This window comes from Lathamus discolor, chromosome 2 (assembly GCF_037157495.1).
Source record: "Lathamus discolor isolate bLatDis1 chromosome 2, bLatDis1.hap1, whole genome shotgun sequence".
In the NCBI taxonomy this organism is placed as follows: domain Eukaryota; kingdom Metazoa; phylum Chordata; class Aves; order Psittaciformes; family Psittacidae; genus Lathamus; species Lathamus discolor.
This window is the reverse complement of record NC_088885.1, coordinates 107,453,749-107,467,569: the sequence shown is the minus strand read 5'-3', so window position 1 is coordinate 107,467,569 and position 13,821 is coordinate 107,453,749. Positions and strand designations below refer to the sequence as shown.

At 44.7% G+C, this 13,821-nt stretch overlaps 1 protein-coding gene across 5 annotated transcripts in view; it reads left to right on the top strand.

Annotated features, from left to right (window-relative positions):
• Positions 1-3,329, top strand: part of MTCL1 (microtubule crosslinking factor 1) — a 109,500-nt gene extending 106,171 nt beyond the window's left edge. For all 5 annotated transcript variants that reach the window (XM_065668008.1, XM_065668007.1, XM_065668009.1 and 2 more), the window contains one exon: positions 2,066-3,329. In XM_065668008.1, the coding sequence (XP_065524080.1) occupies positions 2,066-2,275 (210 nt within the window). In that variant the 3' untranslated portion in view covers positions 2,276-3,329. The remainder of the gene's footprint in view (positions 1-2,065) is intronic.
• The last annotated feature ends 10,492 nt before the right edge of the window (positions 3,330-13,821 follow it).

The window sequence follows — 13,821 nt, the reverse complement described above, 5'->3', positions numbered from 1 at the left end:
CCAGCACAGCCTTGTGTTGTGCTGGGCATGTGTGCATCACAGATAAGATGAGCTTAACCCTGTCATTCAGTAAAAGCTGACCAGCCTTTGCAGGCATGCTGAAGAGAGCCTTTTGAACTGAGAGGCAGCAGTGGAAATAAATTTTGTTATCTCCATGCTAACTCTCAATTGCTGCTATGAAACTAGGATAAAGCAGCCGGAAGCAAGCAGAGCTATAGAGATATCATTTTAAGCCACTGTTTAGAAGAAAGAAGCTAAGACAAAATCCATAAATCCCATAGCCTCAATTCACCATGTTGCACTGCCCGTGTGTGTTGCTGTGCATATGGATTTCTCTTAACAAATCTGAGTCTAGTGACAGCTTTCACAGACCATATGTTGCCCCAGGCGCAATGGGATAAGGTGAAGTAAGGACACAGAGTCACTCTTCTTGTTAGCACAGATTTCTATTTCAGCCTCACTGTTGTTTTAGCAAAGGTTGTTGTGAAGTTTATGATGCAGAGATGGGGCAGTGCAGGCCTTAGCTCTATAGTCCCCTGACTAGCTTCTGCAGTGGCTCGCTGGTCTTGTTCTCTGCAAGCAACAAGGGCAGATCGCAGCTCTGGCTCAAGCAGCATTGTACAACTGTAGATCACCCTATTGGCTGTGTATTGGCCAACGGCACCAAGGTTCACCCTTCGCAGAGGCTTCCGCAAGTCTGACAATGCCCTCTATCCAAAAACTGCGCATGCACAAGCTCCATTACCCACACCTCAGCTCTGTGCCTTCAAAACTGATCTTTCTGTCATGTAGCATTCATGTTTGGTCCTCCCACTGCAATGGAAAAGTTCAATGGTGTATCACCTTGTTTGTTCACTGCCAATCACATCATGTTACCTACTCCAGTATTCTCCATCCCTAGTCACATTTCTCCTTCTCTATGGGAAATAGTGCACTGAATCCTTTCCTTCCTCTTGTATTGTTCTACTGCTGCCTTGGTTTCCCTGTGCTCTAACCGTGCCAGAGCTTTTCCGTTGCATTGTATCATTTCTGGTCTCTGTCTTCATCTATCACTAGTTTGCATTCTGACTTTGAAAGCACTCTCCTGTCCTCCCAGGGACTGTTCCTCAGTGTACACATTTCTATACATTGACAAACTCCTCTGATTTGCTTTTATAAATTGCAAAATATGCAGAGAAATACAGAAGTTTGGCTTTGGCACTACAAGACAGACTTGCTCCCACAATCACTCATCCTGATGTAAGGAGCATTCTGAGCAAGGCAGGAAGCCTAGCTGTGCGAAGAGCAAAGTCCATAAATACTAGAGGCAATTACCGGCTTAGTGCCAGAGAGAAAAATGTCAACTGCAGATTGCTTCTAATCACAAACGCAGGCTAACCGAGCCTGAGCAGTGGAAAGTTGGTGTAGGAATGAAATTTCCATTTTCTTCCATTTCTGTGAATGTCATCTTTAACATACAGTACCACTGAATCCCGTAATTCAGACTTCAGCAGCTGGCAGTAACAAGTGATGTTCCAGGAGATGTAACCTGTAGGTAAGCCTCATCTTTAATCCATTTGGAGATCATAAGTAGTCCTGTAGTCATTATTCTGCTGCCAAGAACTCTTTCCTGCTTGTCAGTCTGAACTCTGAAGCAATGGAGCAGACAAAAGGAGTCAGTGGTTGATTTTCAGCCCACTTGCAAATGCCACACCTGGCCCTTTTATGCCTGGTCAACATTCAGAGCAATGTGATGAACAGTGGATTTTCCTGAATTATCATGCAAATGTGCTTTTCAGCTCTTCTCTTTCTAGCACAAGGAGAATTAGCAAACGGAGGTTTGTCAGCTACTCCAACTCATCCCACACCTCTTTCTTTCATTCTCTCCTTACCTATTCCATAAATCACAGACATACATGCAGACCCCTGGAGCCCACACATAGCCAGGTGTTCGCTGCTTGCTTTTGTCCCACGAGATGACAGATGTTTAGCTTTAGTTTTAATTTCTTGTTTCCTAATTCTTTGCGCATCCCGACGGCCTCTAATGCAAGTCACTAACCGCTGTTTTGCTCTCTTGGCTGCCAAGGAACTACCTTGTTCTGCACTAGCCCCGTCCCTCCAACCCTGCTTCTCCCGGCCAGAGAGACCAGCGAACCGGCGCCCACCGTCGCGATGGGCTTCACATTCCCCTACTGCCTCACAGTCGCAGTCCACCGGAGACCTGACTTCCTCGGAGGAGAGCGGAAGCAAGGAGCCACTGGCAGAGACCCCCAGCCAGGGAGGCGAGCCGGCCTGACTCCGTACGGGAATAGGGGGGCTGCGACTCGCCTCCACCAGGTCGCCCGCCAGCCGTCTCTGCCGCCAAGGAGAGAGGTCTGCTTGGAGAGGTCAAAGAATGTTCTCAGACGCAGCTGCTGAATGTCCGACCTGGGAAATAGAGGTGTTTCTAGAATGAAACAGTTAATGTGCCTGTAATAACTTAATTTTTTTCATAGCTGAGAAAACTATTTTTGTCTCCATCTTTTCTACATACAGTATATTAACAAAAAAAGAAAAAAAAAAGGGGGGGGGTAAAAATTACTTAAAGTAAGATTTAAAATAAAATGTAAATTAAAGTTTAAGGGAATTTGAATACGTGCTCGCGCTCTCTCCAAATACTGACTGCCTTTTGGTTATATTTGCACTGTTACGTTTTCAGTTTTGGTTTGGGATTCTTTGGGTTTGGTTTTTTTTATTCTATTATTATTTTTTCATGTAAAACTAGGGTCTTAAGTTAATTTTATTGTATTTTAATGTCAGTGTTACCGGTTTTTAAAAGTAAGGTTCTTAAAGATGCTTCAACTCTCTGAAGTGATACCTTTTAAGTAGTGAAGAAAGCCATTAAGCTCGTTCACTAGACTTGTATGAATTGAGATGGAGGGGAATACAGGTAAACACAAGAAAAAGTGTAAAAAAAAGAGTAAAAAAGAATGCCTCAGAAAGTCTTATGGAGTTAGCTGTAAAATACACCTACAATACTTGACTTGCATGCCTCTGGGTCCTCGCACTTTAGTGCATGTACATACTGCTACTGTACCATCACATAAATGTGAGTCAACCTGTTTCACTGTAATATTGTTGTGAATTTACCCGTACTGTACTTTTATTGTTGGTATTCTTGCATTGACTATACAAAAAGAGTTTTTAAATTATTGTTAGCAGTGCAACTGGCAATGTACAGTGTTTACTGAGAACTTCCTTCGTTTGGGGAAAACCATGGAGATCTCTGGGCATACTAAATTGTGATCGGTCTTGTTCAAGAGTCTGTTGGAGACCATGTGAAGTGGAAATAAAACCCTCAGTATTTACAAGCTGCTTGAGTGCTTTGTGATGGGTTTTTGTGATGGTACTTCCCAGTTTCATTTAGCTGGGGCAGGAGAGCCCCAGACTCCTCCTTTAAGGGAAGAAAAATGCTTCTTTGTATGAAATAAATAATGGTAATGCCAAGTATTGTGCCACAATACTCCACACACTCCTGTGAGCACTGGGTGAGGCCACGGGAAGGTTTCTGAATTCCCTCACTGAACTCCACAAAACAGATGTTCACACAGATACTGGGACCCATCTTCTCAGCTCCTCTGAGGCTGTTGCTTTCAGTCATTCATGGAAGTGAAAACCGGCCAGCTAAACACGATACCAAAAGTATGACATTTCCAGTGTTGATTCAAGCTTATGGCTCATCTGTGTTGCACACAGAGACCAATAAAACCAGGGCTTTTGTGAAACAGGTGGCTAACACTGAGAAGTAAATGCGGCTGAGAATTCATGCACTTCCGAGAGGTGGAAGCCTCTCAAGCTACTTTGCCTGGGACCATCTGTTTGGCCACATGCTTTCTCTGGGAGCCTCAGAACTGCTCTGACTAGTTATCCCATCACTGAACTGGCTCATTCCTGTTCAATTTCCTTTGCTGGGGCTTTCAGAGGCTTTTCTGTTGAAGTGCACCATCTGGGATGCCTAGAATCCTTCCTGGTTAGCTCTGTCAGGAGATAAGCCCCTCACATCCTGTCCTGCTGTGTTGTGGCCAGCTTTCTAGGAACTTTAATTCAGCTGTTGGATGAGAACAAACTCCCTAGCTCCCAAATAACACCCAGTTGACGTCTGATTTCTCTCGTATCAGTTAGGGCCATGGCTATTAACCCAGTGTCAAAATGTTCACCTGTGGGTGACAGGTTGCCCAGAGAATTTGTGGCTGCCCCATCTTTGACCATGTTCAAGGCTAGGCTGGATGGGTCTTAGAGCAGCCTCGTCTAGTGGAAGGCGTCCCTGCCCGGGGGGTGGAACTGGATGATCTTTAAGGTTCCTTCCAACCTAAACCCAAAAGCTGGATTGAACTGTTTAATGACACAAAGAAAATCCAGGTGACTGATTTGTAGCTTTGATGCCAGGAAATGGTCTTTGCCTTTCAAATCAAGGATACACCAGCCCGCAGAATTAGCTGCTGGCCATGCTGTGAGGATAAGCAGCTGCCTGTGGCTTGACAGGTAAAGTGCTTCTGGAACAGCAGGAATTCCTGAAACGAAGCAAGCAACAGCAAGAAGAAGGTTAAGCACAAATACAAATTCTGTGGACGATCTTAAAAAGAATTACATTAATTAAGCATTATTTTTCTAGTCTAATTAGTAAATACAGTGATACTGAGAAATATCACATTTCTACTGGCTCTTTGGAAACACCAAGGCTTTTATCTTCCAGTATTGTGGCAGGTGGGGTTGGGGGATTCCCTCCTGCCCCCCATTATTCTGACATGCTCTGTAATTAATTAAAGAAATAATAAAATAAATGAAATAATAAAATAACCATCTAGGGCTATTTTAAAAGCTTCTAAGAGAAAATGAAAAGCCTTTTAATAAGGTCTGCAGCTCACTCAGTGTCTGTGGGGTATCATCTGAATTATTGCCTCGTGGATAATCAGGGCAGGAGAAGCTTCACAGATTGCCACACAAATTAGCGTAAGGGGATATGAATGCATCTGTCACAGCTTTCCCTGATGTGGCTGAAACAGATAGCTGGATTTCACTATGGGGTTTGTGGTGCCTTAGATGATGATCTTGGGATATCACCCAGTCCTGCAACACAGCAGGGATCAGGAGCAGGACTGTGATCCATGGCATCCTTCCCAGTCCAGCCAGCTTTCTGGAGGATGCTGCAACACCCCAGGGTAACCCTCCTTCCACAACACTGCAGTGTCCGTGTGGGCACCATGAGGGGGAAATGTCACCCTTTTCTTCTGCTTTACTTCATGCCTCTCCACAGTCAGATGCCCGCCAACCCTTTACACACCAAGCAGACCACTGGTAATGCTGTACATCCCCTTAACTCACCTACCCCAGTCCACAAGAAAAGACCCAAAACTGGACACCATGGCAACATCACATCTGTGCTGTGCCTCAATGTCTGGACAAGGACCAGGCTTGGACCAACTTTCCCCACCACCCTTTCCCTAACATCCCCCTCTGCACAGAGGAAATCTCTGTACATATAGAGTACCCCAAGGCATGCATCTTCCCCCCGACACTTCCATCCCTGAGTACCTGGAGCCATAATGCTCCCTCATGCTCTCTTTGGAGGTACCACATCTTTTGCTTTCTCCCTGTTCACCTGGTTTGACTTCCTTTTATGTAAATCACTGCAACCTGCTAGAGTATTGTTGAGCTTTTGAGTATATATAATTTTCATATGAAATGACAGTTAATGTTTTCAGTCTCCACACAGAGACTGCTTTCTGGAGAGGCTTAATGGCTTTAAGCAAAGTCTGCTTCCCTTCCTTGTTTATCATCTTACCCATTTTGCAGGAGGAGTATGAGACATTCTGCCTTCAGGTTTGGGTGAGAGAGATTACTGCCCCGCTATAGATGTCTCTAGAATAAAAGCCTACCATCTGTTGCTGAAAAATGCCACTGTTTTTTCTAACAGAGCAGATTTAGGACTTCTCTCATTCTTTTTTCTTCTTGGGGGGGGGGGGGGGTGGGGGGGTGGGGTGTGTGTGTGTTTACAGACACCTCCTGGAGCCCGATCTCAGCATCCTGACAAAAATGTGAGAAATCCTGAGAGCACTTGGCAGGATTTTGCAGCTAAGGGAAGGCTCCACAGGCTGCTCCCCAATGCCACTGCAGCCTCTTGTCCTGGAGCTGTCCTGAAAAGAGAAGGTGCTCCCTATGGCGTAACTGGAAGCAAACGTGGGGCTGGGGCTGCACAGACCCAAAGCAGCTCCTCAGGCATCCCTGGTTTGGCAGCCATCAGTTGCAGGTTAGAGCTGCAGGAGGTCAAAAGGTGGGTGGCAGAAAGGCCTGCCTGCTGGGGACAGGGCACCCACTTGTCTGAGTTAGTCTGGCACAGGATGATGGGCTGAGAGCTGAGGAGAGAAGGTCATGGAACAGTAAAATAATAAAACCCCGGTGTACTTGGCCGCTGCAGGCAAATGGAGATCTGAATGAGAAGAAGAAAGAAGGTAGTTTGGATATTGAGTTTTATATGTCTCTTGATGGCAACAAGCCTGGCCGAGCTATGTGAGTGGATACTGCACTAAAAGGGAACAGCACTGGGTGGGCTATGGAATGTGAATCATATTAAATGCCAACAATAGCAATTTTAGTTTGTCATTTGAAATCCCTATATATATATATATATATATATATTAATATACCTTAAGTGGATTTTTTAATCCCTACAGTAAGGCTTTAGAGCAGGTTTACACAGAAAAATGTCATGGACTCAGGTACCCTCCTCTTCCTGCTTCTCTACTTGGCTGTGATCCCTCTGCATTAGGCTGCAAAATAAAGAGATGAGGGTAAGTGGACAGGCTCATCCCACAGGCATTGCTCAGCAGACACTTCTTTCTCGCTAAGCTGGATGGAACCAATTTGGCTACAAAACAGTAAACTCTGCAGTAACAGGCAATGGGGCACAATTTTGGGGTGATGAAAAAGTTCCCATTTTACCTAGGAGAGGAGTGGTCCATATCTTTTAGTTACTAAGAACTGCAATGCTAAGTGCTTAGCAATTACGAACATAAATCTCTCTGATTTTCTGCCCAGAGAAGAGATTTAAGTAACTTAAGAAGTTTTGGGAACTTTCATCACAAGTCTCTTACTACAGTGTGTTTGTCTATAAGATACGGCCTTGATCCCTGATGTATGAGAGAAGACGTATTGTGTTGTTCGCCATCTGATTTTCTGCACACTGCATTGACAGGGTAATAGAAAATACACTTTGCATATATGAATGAGAGGAAGAACAATGAAGGCCATGATTTTGTCACAGCTATTTCCATGACAAAACCAAAGACTTTTGAGAGGGTATTTTCTTAATACAATGTCACTGTGTTTGTCATGGAAATCACACCTTAGACAGAAAAATCAGAGCCCTGACTTCACAAATTATCTATGTTCCACTCAGCCCATGGTGCCTCTGACAACACCACAGCTTCACTACATACGCATAAAATGCAAGTTAAATATATTGTACAAGCAGCTTCAATGTTTTACAAATAGGAATTTATGTGCAAACTCAAAAAAGCATATTAAATGTATTTTTTATAAAGTAGTAGGACCATGAAATATCTGGGAAGAAAACAGTAATGAAAAGTCGGGGAAGACAGACCTACCCTCTGGAGAGCAGCGCCCTGAACTGTGTTTCATAGAATCATAGAATAGTTAGGGTTGGAAAGGACCTCAAGATCATCTAGTTCCAACCCCCCTGCCATAGGCAGGGACACCTCACACTAAACCATCCCACACAAGGCTCCATCCAACCTGGCCTTGAACACTGCCAGGGATGGAGCACTCACAACCTCCCTGGGCAACCCATTCCAGTGCCTCACCACCCTAACAGGAAAGAATTTCCTCCTTATATCCAATCTAAACTTCCCCTGTTTAAGTTTTAACCCGTTACCCCTTGTCCTGTCACTACAGTCCCTGACGAAGAGTCCCTCCCCAGCATCCCTATAGGCCCCCTTCAGATACTGGAAGGCTGCTATTAGGTCCCCACGCAGCCTTCTCTTCTCCAGGCTGAACAGCCCCAACTTTCTCAGCGTGTCTTCATACAGGAGGTGCTCCAGTCCCCTGATCATCCTCGTGGCCCTCCTCTGGACTTGTTCCAGCAGTTCCATGTCCTTTTTATGTTGAGGACACCAGAACTGCACACAATACTCCAGGTGAGGTCTCACATGAGCAGAGTAGAGGGGCAGGATCACCTCCTTCGCCCTGCTGGTCACGCTCCTTTTGATGCAGCCCAGGATACGGTTGGCTTTCTGGGCTGCGAGCGCACACTGAAGCCGGCTCATGTTCATTTTCTCATCGACCAGCACCCCCAAGTCAAGTAAGGGGCCTGATTCCAATTTCCTAAGGAGTAGCCCTGGGCCTGTGGCTTGGCTGTAGCAAGCCTCGAGTTGTACTACTGCCCAGGAGGCCTCACAGACCTTGCCCATCTATAACATTGACAGCATCTCTCAGAATCAGTCCACATTTGACCAGCAGGGAAGCCCCAAGTTGATGGAGCTGTAGCTGTTCTGTGTCACTATTCCAATGAGCCCCCAAGTCTTCAGCAGGACAGCGAGACTTGCCAAGCGGCGATGTCCTGAAGAACACAGTGACACCCAATGGAGGAGAAACAGTGGGATGCTATTTCCTGAAATATTCAGCCTTTCTCCCATCAAGAACAGAAGCAGATTTATTTGTTCCGAAACTGCAGCACTATGGAACAACACCTCCTCATGCACATGGGCTACTTTTACTCAGCAAATAATTAGCACATCTTCCTTGCACAGAGCTAAATAACTAAATATTTCCTTGCTTAGAAGAATTTGCCAGAGCTCTTGGCTGGCAGGTCTGGGTTAGGTGACCAGGAGCCCTCCTGACTCACATCAACCCTTCCTAAAGAACCGAGGGAGCCTTCACTCGCTGCAGACCCTGTCCCACTGCTTAGCCACCACTGGCTCCCAGATCCAGAACTGGTCCCACTACCAGGTTTTCTGGTTTCTCCTACTGGAGCGAGTTACCCTGAAATCACCCCAACGCCAGCACAGAAGATCCCTCTGGTGCTGGTTCTTCAGGTTAAGCAGAGGCAACTCAGAAACCCAAATAGAGGCAGGGTGGGGAACAGAGTAAGGAACTAGCCCACTGTTACCTGAGGCCATTCCTGACCTGAATGGAAAAAAACAACCACCCTACACCAAAATTAAATTACCATTTGAGCTACTTAGCAAGTTAACTAAATTTACCATGACCTACATACCAGATAGCACTGGATATGTGGAAATACTTCTTTCTGTGGGAGCCAGGTCACTCAATAAAATCTAGTTTAAAAATCCATACACACTTTCCTGAAGCCTCCATTGGTCTTACAGCAGAGAACAGCCAATCTGAGGAAGCAGTGAGACATTTTAACCTTGACATCTATTAGGTCAGGCCTGCAATGATTTTAGTCTCTTGTCAGGTTATCAGACAATGCTGACAGCTGAACTTATTAAGCTGGGTGCATATTGCAGTGCAGACACAGTAATTACAGCCTAGAAACAATCATTTAAATAGAAAATAATGCATTGCATTATGCCTAGAGGCAGCACCTCCACAGCTGCCGCGCAGAAATAAAGCTCATCAGGCAGCACATTGGGTATTAAAACTTTCTAAAAGTACGTCAGCTGAAAAGCAACCACTCACAAACAGCAGATAGAGTTGAAGATAAAACAATTAAATGTATATATTGGAAAGAGTCTCCTAAAGAAAGACAAAGACACATCTATCTATCTATCTATCTATCTATCTATCTATTTATCTATCTATCCATCCATCTATCATCTACGTTTAAAACAGAAAGTCTACTTTATTTTTTTATACCCAGTTATTTATATGTATATACACAGGGGTAAAAACAGACCCTTATTAATAGTTACCTTGAATAGTCTATATAATGGCCTCTTCCAAAACAAAGTGGAGGATATGTCCTTTAGGCCAGCACTGAAGCTGATCAGCTGGACCTTCCCACACCTCTTAGCATCTTTCTCTACCCCGTGTCAGCATCACTCAATTTTTAACCACATACTGATGCAGCGCTGGTCTTTGTAAATAAAAATGCCGAGTCACCACACAATATTTGCTCTGCTGTTTTTAAACAGTATTTGTGTATAAAAGATCAGCTGAGATTAAGAAGATAAAGACAATGCAGAGCTTTAAAGATAAGTTAAATGGACAGTGAAAATTGGCTTTTAATCTACTTGGGAAGTCTTTGTGATTAAAGTCTGGCATTTTTTTCTGTGCTAATGAAGGACTGAGCCATGGCCTGTTCTGTTGTTGTTGCTTTTCATTCTAAATCATTTGCACAGGTAAATTGTGATTTCCTTTCCATACCCATGCGATCAGATGAAGCACACAGACACTATTAAAAGATGCATACATTGGCTTTCAACCTCCATCACAGCAAGTTTCCTTTTTCCAGCAGGCATCTGAGTTTGCTACCCCGTATGTAAACCTACTTGGGATACATGCTTTATGCAAATAAGCTTTAGTGAGCAGCAGGCCACGAGCTGGCACATACATCAAACAGCATGTAAATCCTTCCCCATTGAAGACATGGCTTATAGTGTGCCACTGGATTGTAAGAATGTAAAACATCTGTCAAATACTGTACCGGTATGGCATGGGGGCTCTTAAAAACAGCCACTCATCAGATTAACAGAGTATATGCTTTGCAAAACCTTCTCTGAGGCACCTATACCCTTAGTGGTGTATTCAAACGCCATAAGAAAGAGCAATTAGTCCTCCTGATGCTTTACAGTGGATTAGAAAACAGAGGAAACAGGCATGGATCTCAGTTTAAACCAAGTTTACTGGAGCTCAGCTGATTGGATTTGCTGGGAATTAATTTTAGCAGCAAGGTAAAAATAACATTAAAAAGGTGCTACTGTTCACTGGCAGGTATTGGAAAGCCCAAGCGCAACCCGATTTGAACTGCAAGGCACAGGGGGATATCACTTGAGCTAGGACTGCCCTCAGTTAGCACGGTGTTTTCCAAAGGAGAAACGGAAGTGGAACATTATGTTACAAATGAAATCAAAGAGGCTTTGTGTGCTCACCCTCTCTGAAAACGTGGTTATAAGAAACAGACACCTAAGAATAATTTTCTCTCTTCTATTTAGTCCTGCCACACTTACCCCTTCAGTATTTGAACGCTGCCATGGCATGGTTTAATAAGCAGCATGACTAACATCTGTCCCATAATTTATTTACTCATCCTCCCCCTCAGGAAAGACCCGTGTGCAGTGCAGACTGCTTTTATTATGTATACACACAAAACCATACTTAATTAAACAAGCACACGCATGTCCACGTAAGTTTGTCAGAGAGAGCAAGATGAAAGCAAAGGTGCCTCATATCTAGGGCAGGGAGTGCTGGGGTTTATGCAGTGGGAATGGGGAGGCTGGGGCTAGAAAGGGCCCCAAGAAGGTGCTGCCCACACACGCCTTGTCCTTCTCTTGGATAAAGCATGGCTGTGCTCTTGGCGTAGCACTGCTGTGGCACATAGTCTTTAGTAGCATAAATGACCTGGTGACCACCATAACTTAGTGGTTATGGAAAATTTGGAGTCTTACATGAGTTTTAGCTATAGCTGCTACATATAGTGCCCAATAACACAGAGCCAAGGAGCTTGACCAGTAATGAAGTACCAGGATTTCTTCAGACAGTTTTAAAAAGCTTTGTCTATGCTACAGCACTGTATTTTACCAGGAACTTGTTTTTATATTAGTGACAGCATGTCTGTGCAATACTGTTATGCTGGAGCGACCTGCAGAAGAAGAAGCTGTTTCCTTAGTACAGGAAGAAATTGGGGTACTAATTAAATTTGTGCAAGTAAAGGCAGGAGAAAGGAATTTCTTTGTCTCTCTGTTTCTGACAGTGAGAGAAACAGATTTACAAGGAGATTTATGGAACTTGGCCTCTTTGAATAGGTAAAATCCATTGCCATTCAGGAAACACATTATTGTAGTAGCAAGCAGTGCTATACAAGAAAAGATCCACTTCTAGTTATTTTCTTAGTGCATGATGGGTGCCCTTTAGTTGGCTGTGCCCCGTGACTGAGGACAGGAATGCTGGTGCCCATTTTTCTAGTGATGTGTGGTCTCTGTGAAGATGTATTTGTATTTTTCTAACCTAGATGGTACATCCAACAGTGGAAAAGAACTAATCCAGAGAGCCTGGCAGGTTTCAGCAGGAGGGGTCAGGCAGTATCACAGCAATAAGTGACAGCTAACATGAGAAACTACAACTGCTCATCCAATTTCCAGGAGCCAGGATGAAGGGCCCAAGCCACTAGCACTCAGCAGCACTGTGTCTGACTTTCAGCCTCTTTTCAAAGTACCCACCTGAACTTGATAGTGTTTTCCTTCCTCAGATCCTATACGAGCCCAGACAATGCTTACACAGACATTTGTTTCTTAGGAACATATAGCAGTTTGCTTTCTCTCCTTTGGCAGTTGCTGGTTTGTCAGCTGTGAAACTGAGGCATTTAGAAGTTAAATGGTTTATATAATGATGTGCAGCGGGACTTGGAAATCACCCCATTCCTGCTCCTTCCTGGCATCAGTTGAGTTCAGTAGGCTGCCTTTGCATGTACAGTGGATCAACGGCAAGGTTTAATAAAATCTTCCACATCCTATGCACTTTTCCATGAAATAAGAAGGGGCTATCAGACTAGAGAATGTGACCTGCAAGAGGAGAGCATCCCTCTGGTGTTAAGGAGCAGGTCTCTTCATACTGCCATGCATTTCAATTGATAAATGCCTTAAGAAAGCTACTGAGACACTTCTTATACTGCCTAAAACTTTACCAGCAAGAGCAGACAGGGTATTACAGCCCTGGGCATGGCCTCCAGCCACAGCAAGGGGACTGTAGCCCTGCACTGGGTTCCTTTGGGCTGCATTAGTGAAGGCGAAACTGCCCAGAGACCAGCTCTGGGTACGCTCCACAAAGAGGGCAGCTCTGGCTGCAAGGATCCTAAGCCATGGGCTTTCTGCTGGCTGCCTCACTCGTAGCTCCCCAGAGCCCAGAGGAGGACCTGCTTCCCACCAGGCTGCTGCACTGCATGGTCAGCGCACAAAGGAGAGAGTAGCAAGATGAGCAGGGCAGCTGCAGTGCTGCATGCAGATATTCACAGATCTGCCTGCATTTCCTGCTTTTTCCAAGAATGACAGCTCAAAATAACAGCATCATAAATGCCGCGTTTCAGCTGATTTCCAACCTGGGAGCGTGAAATGTGCATGTGCCTGAATCGCTACCGTGGAAAACACCTTTCAATCCTAGCCAGCATCTTTGAGGATTTCCTGAGAGTCGCAGGTGGCACTCTGCCATATTTAGGGATTTAAACGCAAATAAGAACTCATGTCACTGGTGAATGAGGAGCACGGATCATCATGAAAATAAAGTTGCTTGCAGGCCATATCACAGACTGATGGTGACATCAGCCTCAGAGGTGGTGCTGGCCTCCTGCCATTGCCCAGAACAATGAAAGGCCAGCTTGGCAAGAAGCAGGGACATTGTTTGGATCTGTTTGTACAGCAAGTATGGTGCTGTAGATTGGGAAAAAGAAATCTAGCACCATCTCAGTCCATTTCTTTATGCTTCCTGCACTGAGGGTGGGACTAGGCTTGCATTTAAAACAAAAAGGAGGAAAAAAAGATAAAGGTCAGTTGTGTTTTATGTCACATTTAACTCTGTGGGTGGTACCAAGTTTTGGTATGTGCCTGCTCGTCTGTGCCCAGAAGCTGTGCATATATTCTTTTGCAATGGGAACCAGTACAGCAAAGCAGCTGC